General features: G+C 36.2%; 1 protein-coding gene across 14 annotated transcripts in view; it reads left to right on the forward strand.

Annotated features, from left to right (window-relative positions):
- The window catches only part of slc7a2 (solute carrier family 7 member 2), a 277,877-nt gene that overhangs the window by 230,570 nt on the left and 33,202 nt on the right, over positions 1 to 14,105 (forward strand). For all 14 annotated transcript variants that reach the window (XM_028802059.2, XM_028802061.2, XM_028802062.2 and 11 more), the window contains 4 exons: positions 1,728 to 1,883; positions 7,840 to 8,005; positions 9,809 to 9,945; positions 11,323 to 11,545. In XM_028802059.2, the coding sequence (XP_028657892.1) occupies positions 1,728 to 1,883; positions 7,840 to 8,005; positions 9,809 to 9,945; positions 11,323 to 11,545 (682 nt within the window). The remainder of the gene's footprint in view (positions 1 to 1,727; positions 1,884 to 7,839; positions 8,006 to 9,808; positions 9,946 to 11,322; positions 11,546 to 14,105) is intronic.

The raw sequence follows: 14,105 nt of genomic DNA on the forward strand, positions 1-14,105 counted from the left end.
GTCGATTCATTCTTTCAAAAAGCTACTCATTTGCTCAGGAAGGCATTTAACATACTCTGATATTCTCACCCTTCTTTCTGTTTGCCCAGATGCCCAGGAATAGTTATATTTGTATTAATATGTAGGAGCAACAGACAATAGCTTTTCTACCTTGAAATTTCTTCAGCATAAGTTCCATATTTGAAAGTAATTAGAAGAAAACTGGATTGCTGGTAAATTAATGGTAATAGATATTGAATGGAGCACAAAGGAGGATTTTGAACAGAATTTGTTTCCCATTGCACACCATGCTGATACGAATTTATGAATTTCTGCCAGTTTCCAAGATTTTATTGTGAGTATATTTGCTGCCCAGTAGTAAAACTAAAAGTTAGCTAATGCTATGCCAGTTTCTGCTTTAGCTCTTTGTAGAGCTGACTATTAGATGTTTGGCTGTTTCAGGTTCCAAATAAATGTTATAATTGAGTTGAATTTCTTCAAGAATGATCTCTTTATGTATTTAGGTATACTCTGAAATAGATAAAGCCACTTAGAGGATGAACATTTTGACAATATTGATTCTCCCTGCTTAGGAGAGATGGAAGAAGGACCATCTATTAACATCTTGTTTGATTTCATATAAAAAGAGCTTTTTTTAATTTAGACAACCTCTTTTGGAACAAGATAAAATGTGATGTTTTATCAATTCCAGAAATGCTGTAGCTGTTTGAACAAAAAAAAAAGTTTTTTATTATGTCCTTTTGACTTCAAACTGCATTCAAGTACCATGTCTGTGAGTTTTAAAAGGTGTGTCCTCCATAAAATAATTTCATTATTATAACATCATCACAGTCGTTATTCCAAGTTGGAGTCATGGTGCACAAGAGACCTTTGTAGCATTAAGTACAAAGTAAGAATTTGTCCTGAACATGATACCATTTTTAAATGTAGGTTATACTTATGCACATACCCTACACGCAAAATTGCACAACAACCAGTTTGCAGTGTCCAGTTAACATAGCCTATACAGTATGTGTTTGGTGAAGAGAAGGAAAGCTCAAGTACTTGGATGAAAATCCAGACAACAAACAGAGACATGTTGCTGTATTCTTGAAGCAGAAGCACTAACAATCCTCACTTAAGATAATGTTCTTTCAACCATTTACTGGTGTTATTTTGTAGCGTGTGGGTGGTTTTTGTGTTTGTAGCCGTTAGCCCAGTCCATTGCCTGGTTAACTCTTTATCTAACCAATGTTATGTGTGAAGTTTACATGTTCTCATTTTCTCTGTTCCTGGGTGGGTATTCTAATTTCTTTCTTTGTCTCAAAAATATGTGGAAGAATTTATTTGTCCCTGTGATGAAGCTGTATCTCATTCAGAGGTGATTCATATATCAGAATCAGAACAGATTATACTGGAATAAATAGATCAAGAAAATGAATACTTTGATTCCTTAAAGGTCTAGTTTTCAACTGATATTTAAATATTTTGAAAAGACTCTTCAGAGGAGTCAGTGGCTTACTTACAGTAATTGAAATGTTATTCTGACAGTGTGGAAAAATGCATATGTCCGTTATTGTTTCTATACTAACTTGAGTTTATTCTTTAAGACTGATGAGGTTTACTTCTGCAGCAAATGGGGTCATTTAGGACTCGTATGCTGAACTGAACATCCATCTGTCACAGGGAACATGCACTTCCATGTCCTTGCAACCTTTAATAAATTTATTTTTTTAACATTCCTTAAGGAACCTCAAGTGTAGCAAGAGCATGGAGTGGCACCTTTGATGAACTCTTGGGCAAACGCATTGAGCATTTCTTTGGAACTTATTTTAAAATGAACTCCCCTGGCCTGGCTGAATACCCTGATTTTTTTGCAGTGTGTCTTATCCTAGTCTTGTCAGGTAGGTAAACAACAATGTTTATTCTGGTTTTTTTTCTTGCCATGATGTTTCTTAATGCACATTGTTTTTTTTTTTTTGTTTTGTTTCTAGTCTCTTTTAAAGAATTTAGGTAAAAACAGCAAAAAGATGTAGTTTTATTCTTCTCATAATAAAACTGTAAGATTATGGGGTATAATCTGACAGTTATACCCCATAACTCCTATAAACACACATCAGATTCTAAGTGTGAGATAAAAAACAGAGATACATTTGTTTTTGTTTAAGTGTTATAAAGAAGAGAACAGCATGAACCGCAGTTGCAGCATAACTGAAGTGATACAGGACAGGAGTTGGGTATTATCATATTGTCAAACCCTGGTGGGTGTATGGGAGCATCAACAATCCTGCTATAACCATATTTAGCAACTGCCCAGGATTTTGCTAGTCCATCGTTGTGAAATATTGCTGGAGGTACTGTTAAACAAAAACAAAAAATTTTATGGCAGAAAGGTCCAAAGTTTATCTATGTCTTCCTGCCATCTCACATGGTGGAGCTGACCTGGCCCTTTAAGTTGGTGTTTGGAGCTAAACCTCAGGAGTTCCCTTAAGCAGTCCTAGCTCTGGAAATGGTCCAGGGACCTTACCTAGAAGTAGTTCCTGCTTATGGTTCAAAACACCATTATGGTCACTTTCATGTTAGGCAGGCAGGTAGTGTGGTGTAGTGGTTACGGCTTTGCACTTCAAACCCTGAGGCCTGCTACTGACACTGTGTGACCATGAGCAAGTCACTTGACTTGCCTGTGCTACAATTGGAAAACCAAAAGAAATTTAACCAATTATATCATAAATGTTTCAAGTCACCTTGGATAAAGGTGTCAATTATATAAGTAAATGTAAATGTTAGCTTGGAATTGGATGTGAGCAGAGAAAGGGGCAAGCCTGGCAGTGTATGGGAGATGAGAAGGAAAAGTATCTGAGTGGCTTGTGAAGTGAATAAATGCTTTCGATGCCCAATATATTATCCAAGGGGAGACTCTGTAAAGGTAGTCCATTATGGGAATTAGTTTGGCAGTTTTCTTGTATTATACTTTGTATTTTCCCATAGCATGAACCCTCTCTTGTATTTTTATTTAGACTAATAATAACGCTTAATACTTCTGAAAACGTTTTGTTTGTTTTGGGGTTGGGGTTGGGTTTGGCACTGCAGAACACCCCAGACTTAATAGGTAATAACTCAAAATATATATAACTGGAAAGCACTTACAATACTGTAGTACTAAAAGAGATTTAGTATGAGTTAACAAAACATTTTCAAAATCTGGCAAGGATGCTGTACTATACACCTAAAGGTGACGAAAGTAAATCAGATAAACTGTTTTCCCTATTGTTAAACATATGTAGATGATTGTAACCTGCAGCCTCACGGATCTCATGTACTGGGTTCAGATCTCACATTCAGTTGTCGTGCATCTAGAGTTTGCGTTTTGTCTCCACAGTTTATATCGACATACTCAGGTTTCCTCCGAGATCATCGTGATGTGCAAGCTAGGGGATTTGATGGTTCTAAACTGGCCTCTTGTGACTGTGAGGATGAGCTTGAAACTGCATAAATGAACCCTGTGACGAATTGGCACCCTGTCCACAGCTGAGTCATGCCTCGTACCCAATGCTGTTAGGATACACTCCTGAGAACGTTACATAGCATGACGGCACTTCAGAATTATGTCACTTTGCTTATAGCCGTTAAATATCATAAATACTAATAATAATGTCAGCTGAACTGCACATTTATGCAGACAAAGGGAAAAAGAGTCAAAGAAAATAAACCAATCTAACATGGTCCTGACTAACCTATGTTGGTCCCTTTGTTTTAATAGTTTGTAGTAGGTTCCCATCTTACTTATGTCAGTCCTAACAGTTGTCATAGAGTCAAAACAATTAAGTACCTGATCTCCTTATTTTTACCCTGATTTTCAGTCTGCCGATGGGCTGTCATCCCAACTTGCTTGCCTAGAAATAGCAGACACTTCCCCAGTCTGAAATTAATTTTCAGTTCTATGCTGGATCCGCTTCCTGCATTAAGGCTTTACCTAGCAACTCATAAGGCCACTGCACAACATTGTCTTCTTTCAGCTCACATGCACATGGCATTCCTCTTCCATGACTTTCATTTAACATGTCTTGCACCAGTACAGTACCTGTGTTCAAGCTACCAATTCTGTGTTATTGCCAGTAATATTCTCAAGCTGGACTACTTTACTGCCATTTATCACATAAGAGCCAATCAACCTTTCTTATCAAATGGGAAGATTCATTTCAAAATTTGCCTCCCAGGTGTACATTTTGCTGATATGCTGTTAAAGAAAAGCACACCTTATACTCCCGAAAGACCTCTGTTGCACTCCTAAAACACCAAGTCATTGCCATACCCAAGAGTTCTATTAACATCTAGCATCATCTTTTTTTTTTAATTCTGCAAGTGTATAAAGGAATAAAGGTCCTCCTTTCTCGCATGTGTGGAAGGGTTTCAAATTTTACTTCACTTGTGAGATTTTTTGTTTTGATTTACAAAGAGCGTTTTCACAGCATAGTCTTCAGCTCCCCAAAATAAAACCCAAAATAGGCAGCATATACAACAAGAATACAAACGTGATGTAAAAATGCTGCATGTCATTTCCAAAGAATGTTGGCAATGTTTATCTTGAGCCATGCATATAAAAGTCATCTTCTGTCTTTTACAGTTAGGTGCAAAGTACTGGTTTATTGCTTTGGATTTTTATGGTATCTTCAGATTCTCAAGTTTTGAAATGAGTGGTGTTAAAAATGAAATTTTTTACACTAGCAATAAATTCTAAGAAACACAAAAGAAAACAGTAGTTTCTTTAGATAATAAGGTCACAGACAAATGATCAAGTCATTATCATCTCAAATTATCTCCTTCTCTTCTAAAACGTAACACAGCCTCAGTAGATTCATTAAACACAGGATAAAATGTTTCTATCCATTATGCAGGCACTTACAAAGTGTTAAAGAAGGGGTTTCAAGTAGACATCCTTCTTACTTTACATTTGATCGATTAGCCCACTATGTCCCTGGAGGTTTCAGTGACAACTTCTGGTGTTTCAGAATTGCCAAGCTCTGTGTCTACCAAATCTTCAGCACTGCTACTTTTGAGCACAACTTAGGTCATGTCTCTTCAACCAAAGCCACTGACTACTATATTCTGGCACGTCTGAGGCAGATTTGACAGTATCAATCTCTGCATAGTGTTTCTTCTTATGCTCAAAGATTTCATGTACTAATTCTTTCCAGGGTATAATGGAAAGTTGAATGGTGTACACTGTATGTACTGAAGTAGACCAGATCACTAGATCAGGCCATAAAGAGGTTGAGACAAAAACAGAAAGAAACAGCCACAAAGTTAGAAAACAGAATGTCATAAAAAAAGCATTTGGAAAAGAAACTTGGATGACATCTAAAATACAGTACTGATTATAACTGCATTGCCCTGGTGACATCATATGATGTAACTTTAGGATTACCGGTATATAGAATAGCAACTGTTATAAACATGTAAACAACTGAGGTACAAAATACTGAAGCCCATAGAGAAAGTATGATGTTCCAAAATAATGATAAACCTATAAAAACAAAATATATCAATAATGACCGTGCAAGTAAAAGAGCAAACTTCAGAATCTTAGAACAACAATTAAAGTCTAAAGAAAATTATTTAATTCCAGGAAAAATCAAGAATCAAAACACTACGAAGCCAACTGATTTCCAATATATTTTATTTTAATGTAAAATTATGATTATGCTGCGGTGGGTTGGCACCCTGCCCAGGATTGTTTCCTGCCTTGTGCCCTGTGTTGGCTGGGATTGGCTCCAGCAGACCCCGTGACCCTGTGTTCGGATTCAGCGGGTTAGAAAATGGATGGATGGATGGATTATGATTATGCTTAATTAATCAGCACCACGAAAACATTTTGGGTAAGTTTTTTAATTGCATAAGGAATGATTATGTATAAATACAAAATAAAATGAAAAACCTGGGAGTAAAAAGCACTTATCCATATTATCATATCTTCTTATAAAATATGCTACCGTGGCTGTCCGTTTGTCTGTCCAGGATTTTAAATCACCTGTATCTTTTGACCTGAAATTTTGTACACATAAACGACGTAATCTCTCTACTGTCCACTTTCGGGGTGGTGGTTTTTATTACTCTTTTTATTTTATTGTAGAATCAACTCTCGGCAGCGCGCAGATCTTAAATCATTCTTGAGACATTCTTGAGGCAGATTGAAGACTTAAGTGCCAGCTTAAGTGAAAAAATTAAGAAAAACGTACTAAATAATTGCAGCACAAAAACTGACTTAATCAGTTTTAACGCAAAAAGATGCCAACGGAAGAAGAGAAGAAGTGGGCCACCTGGGTGGAGAAAAGAAGAGCTGATCACGAAGCAGCAAGCGCATCAACCTCAAATGAATGCTAAACGTACAGAGAAAGAGTATGAAAACTATAAGTCAAGTGTATTCACTGCACCTTATCGTGCAGTCCACCGTTACTGGTTGTATATAAATAATAATGAGTTGTGTTTCTGGCATTTAAAAACAGAAGAATGCAATTAGGTTGCTATGCAAATTTAATCAAATCAAACTTTACTTGTCCCATACAATTATACATAGTGCAATACTTAGTAAAAAGCTTAGCTGCTAAACTCTCAAGACTGTTCATTAGAAAGAACATAAAAACAATAATTATGAGACGCTATAAATATCTGTATATAAAATGGCATCAGTATTGTGTATTTTATTAATATTGTAAATATCTGTATAAAACAAAGAAAAATAATTTATATAAGCATACATACACATAACATATGATTGCTGACCACAGGCTAACATGTAGCTCTGTGCACTGTCCTCATTTAGGATGCACTCTGGAAACTATTTCCTTAAACACAGCACAGAGAAAAACATGTTATTGGAATGGCTGGTATCACTAATGATTTTCTTTGCCCTACTCCAGCATCGCTTGAATATAGATTTCCTAGAGAGTGCACACCCAGTGATGCGATTAGCTGACCGTTCTGTTTCCAAACCTGCTGGTAATACTTCTTGACGGGATTCTATGGTTAATATGTAGAAGTTCTTTAGTATCAGGAGGAGCAGCCTGAAATGCCTTAAGGTGTCTGATATTTTTGGACCAGTTCTGTGATGTGGAAGTATCTGAAGCTTCCCGCCATCTCCATTGCAGTTTTATTAATTCGCAGGGAGTGGTAATGCATGTGATGTTTTCTGTTTTGGATGATATTCAGGATAGGACTTTTGTTCTGATACCAGTGTAATGTTGCTGGTGTATGAGATCATCAGACCTTTAATAGATGAATCACAGTATCTCCTCACACATACCCACCCATGTAGAGTTAATTTTGATTCAGAAATGGATCTAATATCCATATGTATGGGGTCTGAGGAAACCAGAGTCCATTAATAAAATACAATTTAAAAAAGAAGCACATAGAATACACAAAGAATGTACAAACTGACAGTGACCAGGCTGGGAATGCAGCTTGGGTCCTTGGAACTGTAAGGGTTCACCACTGCCCACTACAGCACTGTAGTGCTGCTTAAAAGTATTTTTCTTGAAATGTACAAATTTAAAATTATTAATTATTTAAAATGCATATAAATTAGCCCAACCAAATAAATTCCAGTAATGAATTCTGCACAACTCAAGGACATATAAAGCTTTCATTAGATCAGATCATCTAGCGTTAGAAAGTTGAATGCACAATTCTGAACAAAAAAATAAGAAAAGTGTAGAATTTAATATGTACCAGCATAGGGAAACAGCTAATTAGACCAGAATTCAGTACCTATTCAAAAACATTTATAATTCTTATCCTACCATTTGTTTCAGGCTCAAATAATTAAGCTTTGTATCCTTTTTTGGTTTTGATCTCTTTAAGGTCTTTTATCTTTTGGAGTAAAGGAATCTGCTTGGGTCAACAAAATCTTTACTGCCATTAATGTGCTGGTCCTTGTCTTTGTTATTATTGCTGGATTTGTGAAAGGAGATTCCATGAACTGGGATATATCTGAAGAATTCCTTGTGAACATTACTGCTATGACAAAGTAAGGCTGAACTCTTTTTTGTTTTGTTTTACTATTATTCAGATTAAATAGATGCCCTTTATATGTGCTTGCATAAGGAATGTGTCACAAGCTTCTTTAAATCTGTGTGGGTGTATGAATCATTATCTCTATTTATTATGAATATTTTAAATATTGTAATAGGAATATTTATAATAATGTTTTACAACAAAACATTTTATGGAATCATAAAAGTCGATGTTAAACTGATACAATTTAATAAGTTAATAGATATACAGATATATGTGTAAATTAACTTATTTTACATTAGATAGATAGATAGATAGATAGATAGATAGATAGATAGATAGATAGATAGATAGATAGATAGATAGATAGATAGATAGATAGATACTTTATTAATCCCAATGGGAAATTCACATAATATAATATAATTAACATTATATGTTAATCTCCAAAAGAGAAAGCAAAACACAGTTCTTCCTCAATCTCTATTAAGGCATGGTTTAATTCTGCTCAAAACTAAATCATAGGAGCTAAATACACCAAAAAAAAATACTCACATACAAATTTAAAAAACTAAGGCAAAAAAATAGGCTTTCAGGCGAAATTTAAAAGTGACCAAAGTTGGTGCTGAACTAGTATAAAATGATAGACTATTCCAAAATGTAGGCACAGCTTCTGCAAAAGCATGGTCCTCTCTACGCTTAAGTCTCGATCTTGGCACAACCAATAAGTCTAGTCAGAGGACCTCAGTGATTGTGAAGGAGAGTAAGGGTGTAAGAGGTCAGTAAGGTAAAAGGGGGCTAAACCATTCAGAGACTTAAAAGCAAACAGTAAAACACAATCTTGTAGCAGGAACAGGAAACCAGTGAAGAGAATCTAAGACTGGTGTGATGCGTTTCCTTTTTCAAGTGTTTGTTAGGAGCCTGGCAGCAGCATTTTAGACTAGCTCAAGATAAGCAAGTGTTGTTATATTAAATGTTATATTGAGCAGGTTTTTTCTCTCTCTTTAAGGTCAAATTAAGTGATTCATTCTGGCTATATCCCTACTCTGTAATATTTATTGCATTTGCTTGAGGGGATTTTCCCCACTTTTTTATCATAGGCTGCAGTACATATAAATCACTTTACTGAGATTAAAGACAATGCCTGGGCTAGGAAAAAGTATTTCTCTTACTTTATTTCTTTTTATTTGAGCACATAGATTTTCTTGTTTTAAATAATTCTCTGTTGTTTATGTCTTGAGTACTGCTCCTTGAGATCTAAACAACTATTTTAAAACGTCTTGTAATTAATGACTTGTCAGAAATAATGGAATTGATGACAGTTCTGCCTTTAACACCATCATCTGTATTATGCAACCTGCAGATAATTCAATAAGGAGAACAGCTGAGACAAGATAAACTGTAGCACTAGGTGAAAAACTGGTGTGTTGAATCTAGGTAGAATCACTTCAGCTAACAAAAGCTTCCTCAGAAATGTCACCCCTACCATTTTTAATATTGACCTATTGTTTTTAATGTTTTGCTCTGCTTGAGTTTTCTTTGCATTGCCTAGTAAATTGTTACATGTGTCCTGCTTTGATTCTGCTCTAATGTGTACAATTACCTTTTCCAAGAACTTAAGCTCCATATCTTGACTGTGTCTCTCATTGTTTGCTTCAGTGATCAGAAGCAATACAACAAGCCTGTACTTCCTAACAACAAAGTGTAATCATTTTCCTAATTTGGTAACTGACAACTTATGCATTTTTAAAGCTTCATAATAATGGATGAAAAGTGTTTCTATTCATGTTAATTATATTTCACTTTATTATACCAGAAACACATCTCTGACAAGTAATATCTCAAGTGCCTATGGCAAGGGTGGCTTTATGCCTTATGGTTTTGGGGGAACTCTGGCAGGAGCTGCCACATGCTTCTATGCGTTTGTTGGCTTTGACTGCATCGCAACAACAGGTTAGTTTAATTCTTAATAAAGAAACTGTACCTCATTAACTTGCTTTAAAAGATTTACAAGAGATTTTCCTTTTTGATTTTTAGATAATTTTCATTTATTCTATTATTATTTTGTGCCTACTAATATGTTATGTTTTTGTTTTGTTTGAGCTCAGGTTATTAGCTTCAATCTCTAAACCAGTTCCTCAGGTTTATTTGCCTTGTTTCCTTTAAACAAGAGCTAAATGACCAGCCGGCATTTAAGCTGATTGCCATGCGAATAATAAGAAGCAGAATTACTGTGATATTTTGGTATTTTATAATATAGTACCTTAAAATGCCACATATTTTCACTTAACTCAGTTATATCCATTCATTTCTGCATATGCTTATTCCCATTAAGGGCAGTGGTTGAGGCAGAGTCTGTTTTGGCTACTGCCGCCTAGGTTGATTGGTGACTCTTAAGAGACTTGGTGCATATACCGCCATGGTGCAAAAAGGAGGCCAGGAGATTGAAAGGCAAAAGCATTATTTTTTAATAGGCACAGATCAAAGCGTGAATCAGAGAATTAAGGAACCAATGAAGCCCAAAATGATAATCACAAATTAAAATCAAAATAACGCATAAAGGATTGTATAGCAAAGGAAAAAGAAGCTAGATATCACCATCAAAGGAATATAGCTATCACTGCCATCTTAAATACTCTCTGCTACTTCAAGGCATCACGTGATAGCAGTGAGAATGCAGTGCCACCAACAACATGGATCCTGTACACCAAAATGGTGGTGCCCTGGAGAAACAAAATGGCATGCAAAAAATAAACATAACAATAAAAAAATTTATATAACTGAAAAGTGGTCAACTAAATACAAAAATATAGAAAAAATAACAGTAAATCATTACATTGAAAGTGTGTGGAGCTCCATACAGAACTGCCTCCTGTTTAATGCTAATGGAGCTATGGCCGGCTTTAGTTCAATATGACTCTACATTGGAATAAGTTGATATGTAGAATGATTGAATGACTTCAACACTATTTTCAGTATATTCAACCACAGTTTTTAGCTTCCCACACCCAGACTCACAGCATGCATGGCAACAAAAACCGTTCATGTTGTTTCTGTCAACCAAACATTCCAAAAGTTTTGTTCTGTTTTCAAAGGATGGCTTGTGTCATAAGTCTATTTTCCATCAACAAATAAGAAAACTGCTAAAACACATTTAATCTATTTTTAAATTAATCTAACAAAATATTTGGTGCACATTGGGGCATTGAACAAACTATAAAAAATAAACCAAAATTGACTTGCTTTGTTTGCCAATAGTATTTTTTAATATTATACATCAAATGTGTTTTGCAATTTATATATATAAGACTATTTTGTATTACTTTTCAGGTGAAGAAGTCAAAAGTCCACAGAAAGCTATTCCAGTTGGAATTGTGACATCTCTCCTTGTCTGTTTTTTGGCTTATTTTGGAGTCTCAGCTGCCCTTACTCTTATGATGCCCTATTACCTGCTTGATGAGAAGAGCCCTCTCCCTGTTGCATTTGAGTATGTTGGTTGGGGTCCTGCAAAATTTGTGGTGGCTGTTGGATCCCTTTGTGCATTGTCAACAAGGTAAGAAACTTTTAGGCTTAGTAACAGAGTGTCTTACGTCCTATATATGGTGATAAAAAACATACTGTATATATTACTAGACTTTTAATTAGGTTCTTAAACATGTTAAATACAGATTTAATTGTTAAGTAAATACTAAAATATTAATATGTTGAAGTAAACTAAATAGATTCCAGGTGAAATAAAGCTCAGAAATCCTCAGTTGCTCTGTGGGAGAATAGAAACAGAAGGCCACTAGGTCAATTCCAATTTTTGATCAGGAGAGGAAACCAGTTGTGGCAGTTGAAAAACATATGGGCATGGGGCATAGTTTTTGGGGGGACAAACTGAAGCAGCACTTATCTATTATACAGTGCCTTTCACATTTATTATTATATAATGCCTTTCATATCTATCTATCTGGTCATTCCATATGCTCTTGTGTCCCTTATCATAGTGCCAATGCACACCGTGGCCTGTCCAGTACCAGACCCATAGGACAAATCCAGACTAAAATGTATTATACCCTTTCCACCAAGTTGCCCAATCTGATGCCAGTTTTCCCATTTCACAAAACTACAGTGAATGACATCCACAGTCTGCTTTTGTTTTGCAAAACTTGCCCTATAGATGTGAAAAGGAACAGGTGTACTTGCCACCCAAATTGTATACTAAATTGCCCAGTCCTCTGCCAACTTGCCCAGTTTCCCATTCTGACAAAACCCATACCGTAATGTCCACACTCTTATCTCTGTAATTTTCCAATAACATGTACTTCCGTCTGTCCTATAACATATCCATAGGATAATCCCAATCCAAATCTTCTTCTGCCTCTGCTAATAGAGTGCTTAGTCCTTGGCCATTTCCACTGTACAGTACACCCCCAAAATTTGTGGGGGTTACATTCTTAGAGCACCCACGAATTGTGAAAAACCGCAACTTTTGGATGTGGTTAAAAAAATGCCTTTTAAATGACTATTTTTATAGTTTCAACCCTAAATACAGTATGCCCCCAAAGCACTTAAATTTCATTGCAAACTCAGCTTAATACATTACCTAAAAATTTACCTTAGTACATTACCTAAAAACAGAATGTAAAGGTAAACCCGTATACTGTACAGTACTGTACTGCTATGTCTCCCGCGGTGCTAGAATGTAAAATACCGATGATACCGCTATACGTACTGCAATTCATGCAAGCGCGTTTTCTTTGGTGTGTGCTTTCGTTTTCTTTGTTATAAGTAGAGTAAATACATAATAATTTCATTTAATTAAAATACAGTAAAATGTACGGGTACTCACCAATGATGAATGATAGTGATGATGATGATGAAGTAGTTGTGCAGTACGATGTAGAGGATTTAAAACTCCTTGGGTGGCGCCTCTTCTTCAGGCGTTTCAGGAGGAGTCGTATATTTGGACAGGTCTTCTTCTGGTGGGGTTTCGTGCTGGCTTTTCTTTACAGGTTTCAGGAACATTGTGATGGGAAGTTGCTACATTGTCTCTACATTGAACTGCTGGTGCAATTTCCGTTCTTTCTCACGGATTATGTTACCGTCCAAGTGGATGTTCTTCTTCCTGCAGTCGGTGATCCACAATGCCAATGCAGATTCCATCCTGATGATATTTTTATTCCTTACGGTCGTTACCTTTTTGGCACTATCATAGAAACTTACAGATATGGTACTCCAGATTGCTCCTTCATTCTTCTTTATGTAGCATGTGGTGCTTTCATTAATGCCATAGTGGCGCGCTACTGCAGCATGACTTTTTAGTTCCCGGAGCAAATCCAGTAGTTCAACCTTCTCCTGGAGTGTTTTAAATTTCTTCTGGTGCTTAGGCTCAGTGCCAGAAGCCTTAGAAGGTGCAGGGCGATTCGGCGACATCTTGTGCGTTTAAGAATAACAAAATGAGTACAATAACAAAATGGAAAACATGAGGACATTCAGCTGGAGTCGCGTCACAGGGCAGCAGTCAATCAGCAGCAAGGAAAAATGAATAACGCTCTCGGATTGGCTACTTTCACCATCCCAAACCGTGTTTCCCTCAGCAGTTGTTTCCTGATCTCTCTACAGCACATTATTGCCATGAAAAAGCCATAAAAAATTGCGGAGGATATTTGCACTTTCCGCTAACTATTAACACTAGAATTACCAGAGCCTACGAAAAAACTCGTATATCCGGCCCACCTTAAATCGCTTCTTAAAACCTTTCTCACCTCTCCGCCAGCGTCTTTTGTCATCTAAATGTACTGATAAAGACAAGCTGCCAGCAGCCGGCTATTCCATCCCCCCAACGACTTAGAACGTAAACAGGCTTTTCCCAGCTCTTGCCTTGATTGATTACCTGGGAGTGAAGTGGAGTTTTAGAGTAGAAATAATAAGATTGTTATTCGAAACACACGCATTTCATATGTGTTGCATTTCTACAGTAATCTGTGTAAACACATTGTTAAAACAGAAACGTGTTATATATTCTAGTAGCAATTGACAAAATGTAGGCATAAACTATATAATGTATGAAGCCTGAAGTCCAAATATCAAAGAAACACTTTCACAAAAGGTACAAAAAAAAAGCCACC

The sequence above is a fragment of the Erpetoichthys calabaricus genome, chromosome 5 (assembly GCF_900747795.2).
Source record: "Erpetoichthys calabaricus chromosome 5, fErpCal1.3, whole genome shotgun sequence".
Taxonomy (NCBI): domain Eukaryota; kingdom Metazoa; phylum Chordata; class Cladistia; order Polypteriformes; family Polypteridae; genus Erpetoichthys; species Erpetoichthys calabaricus.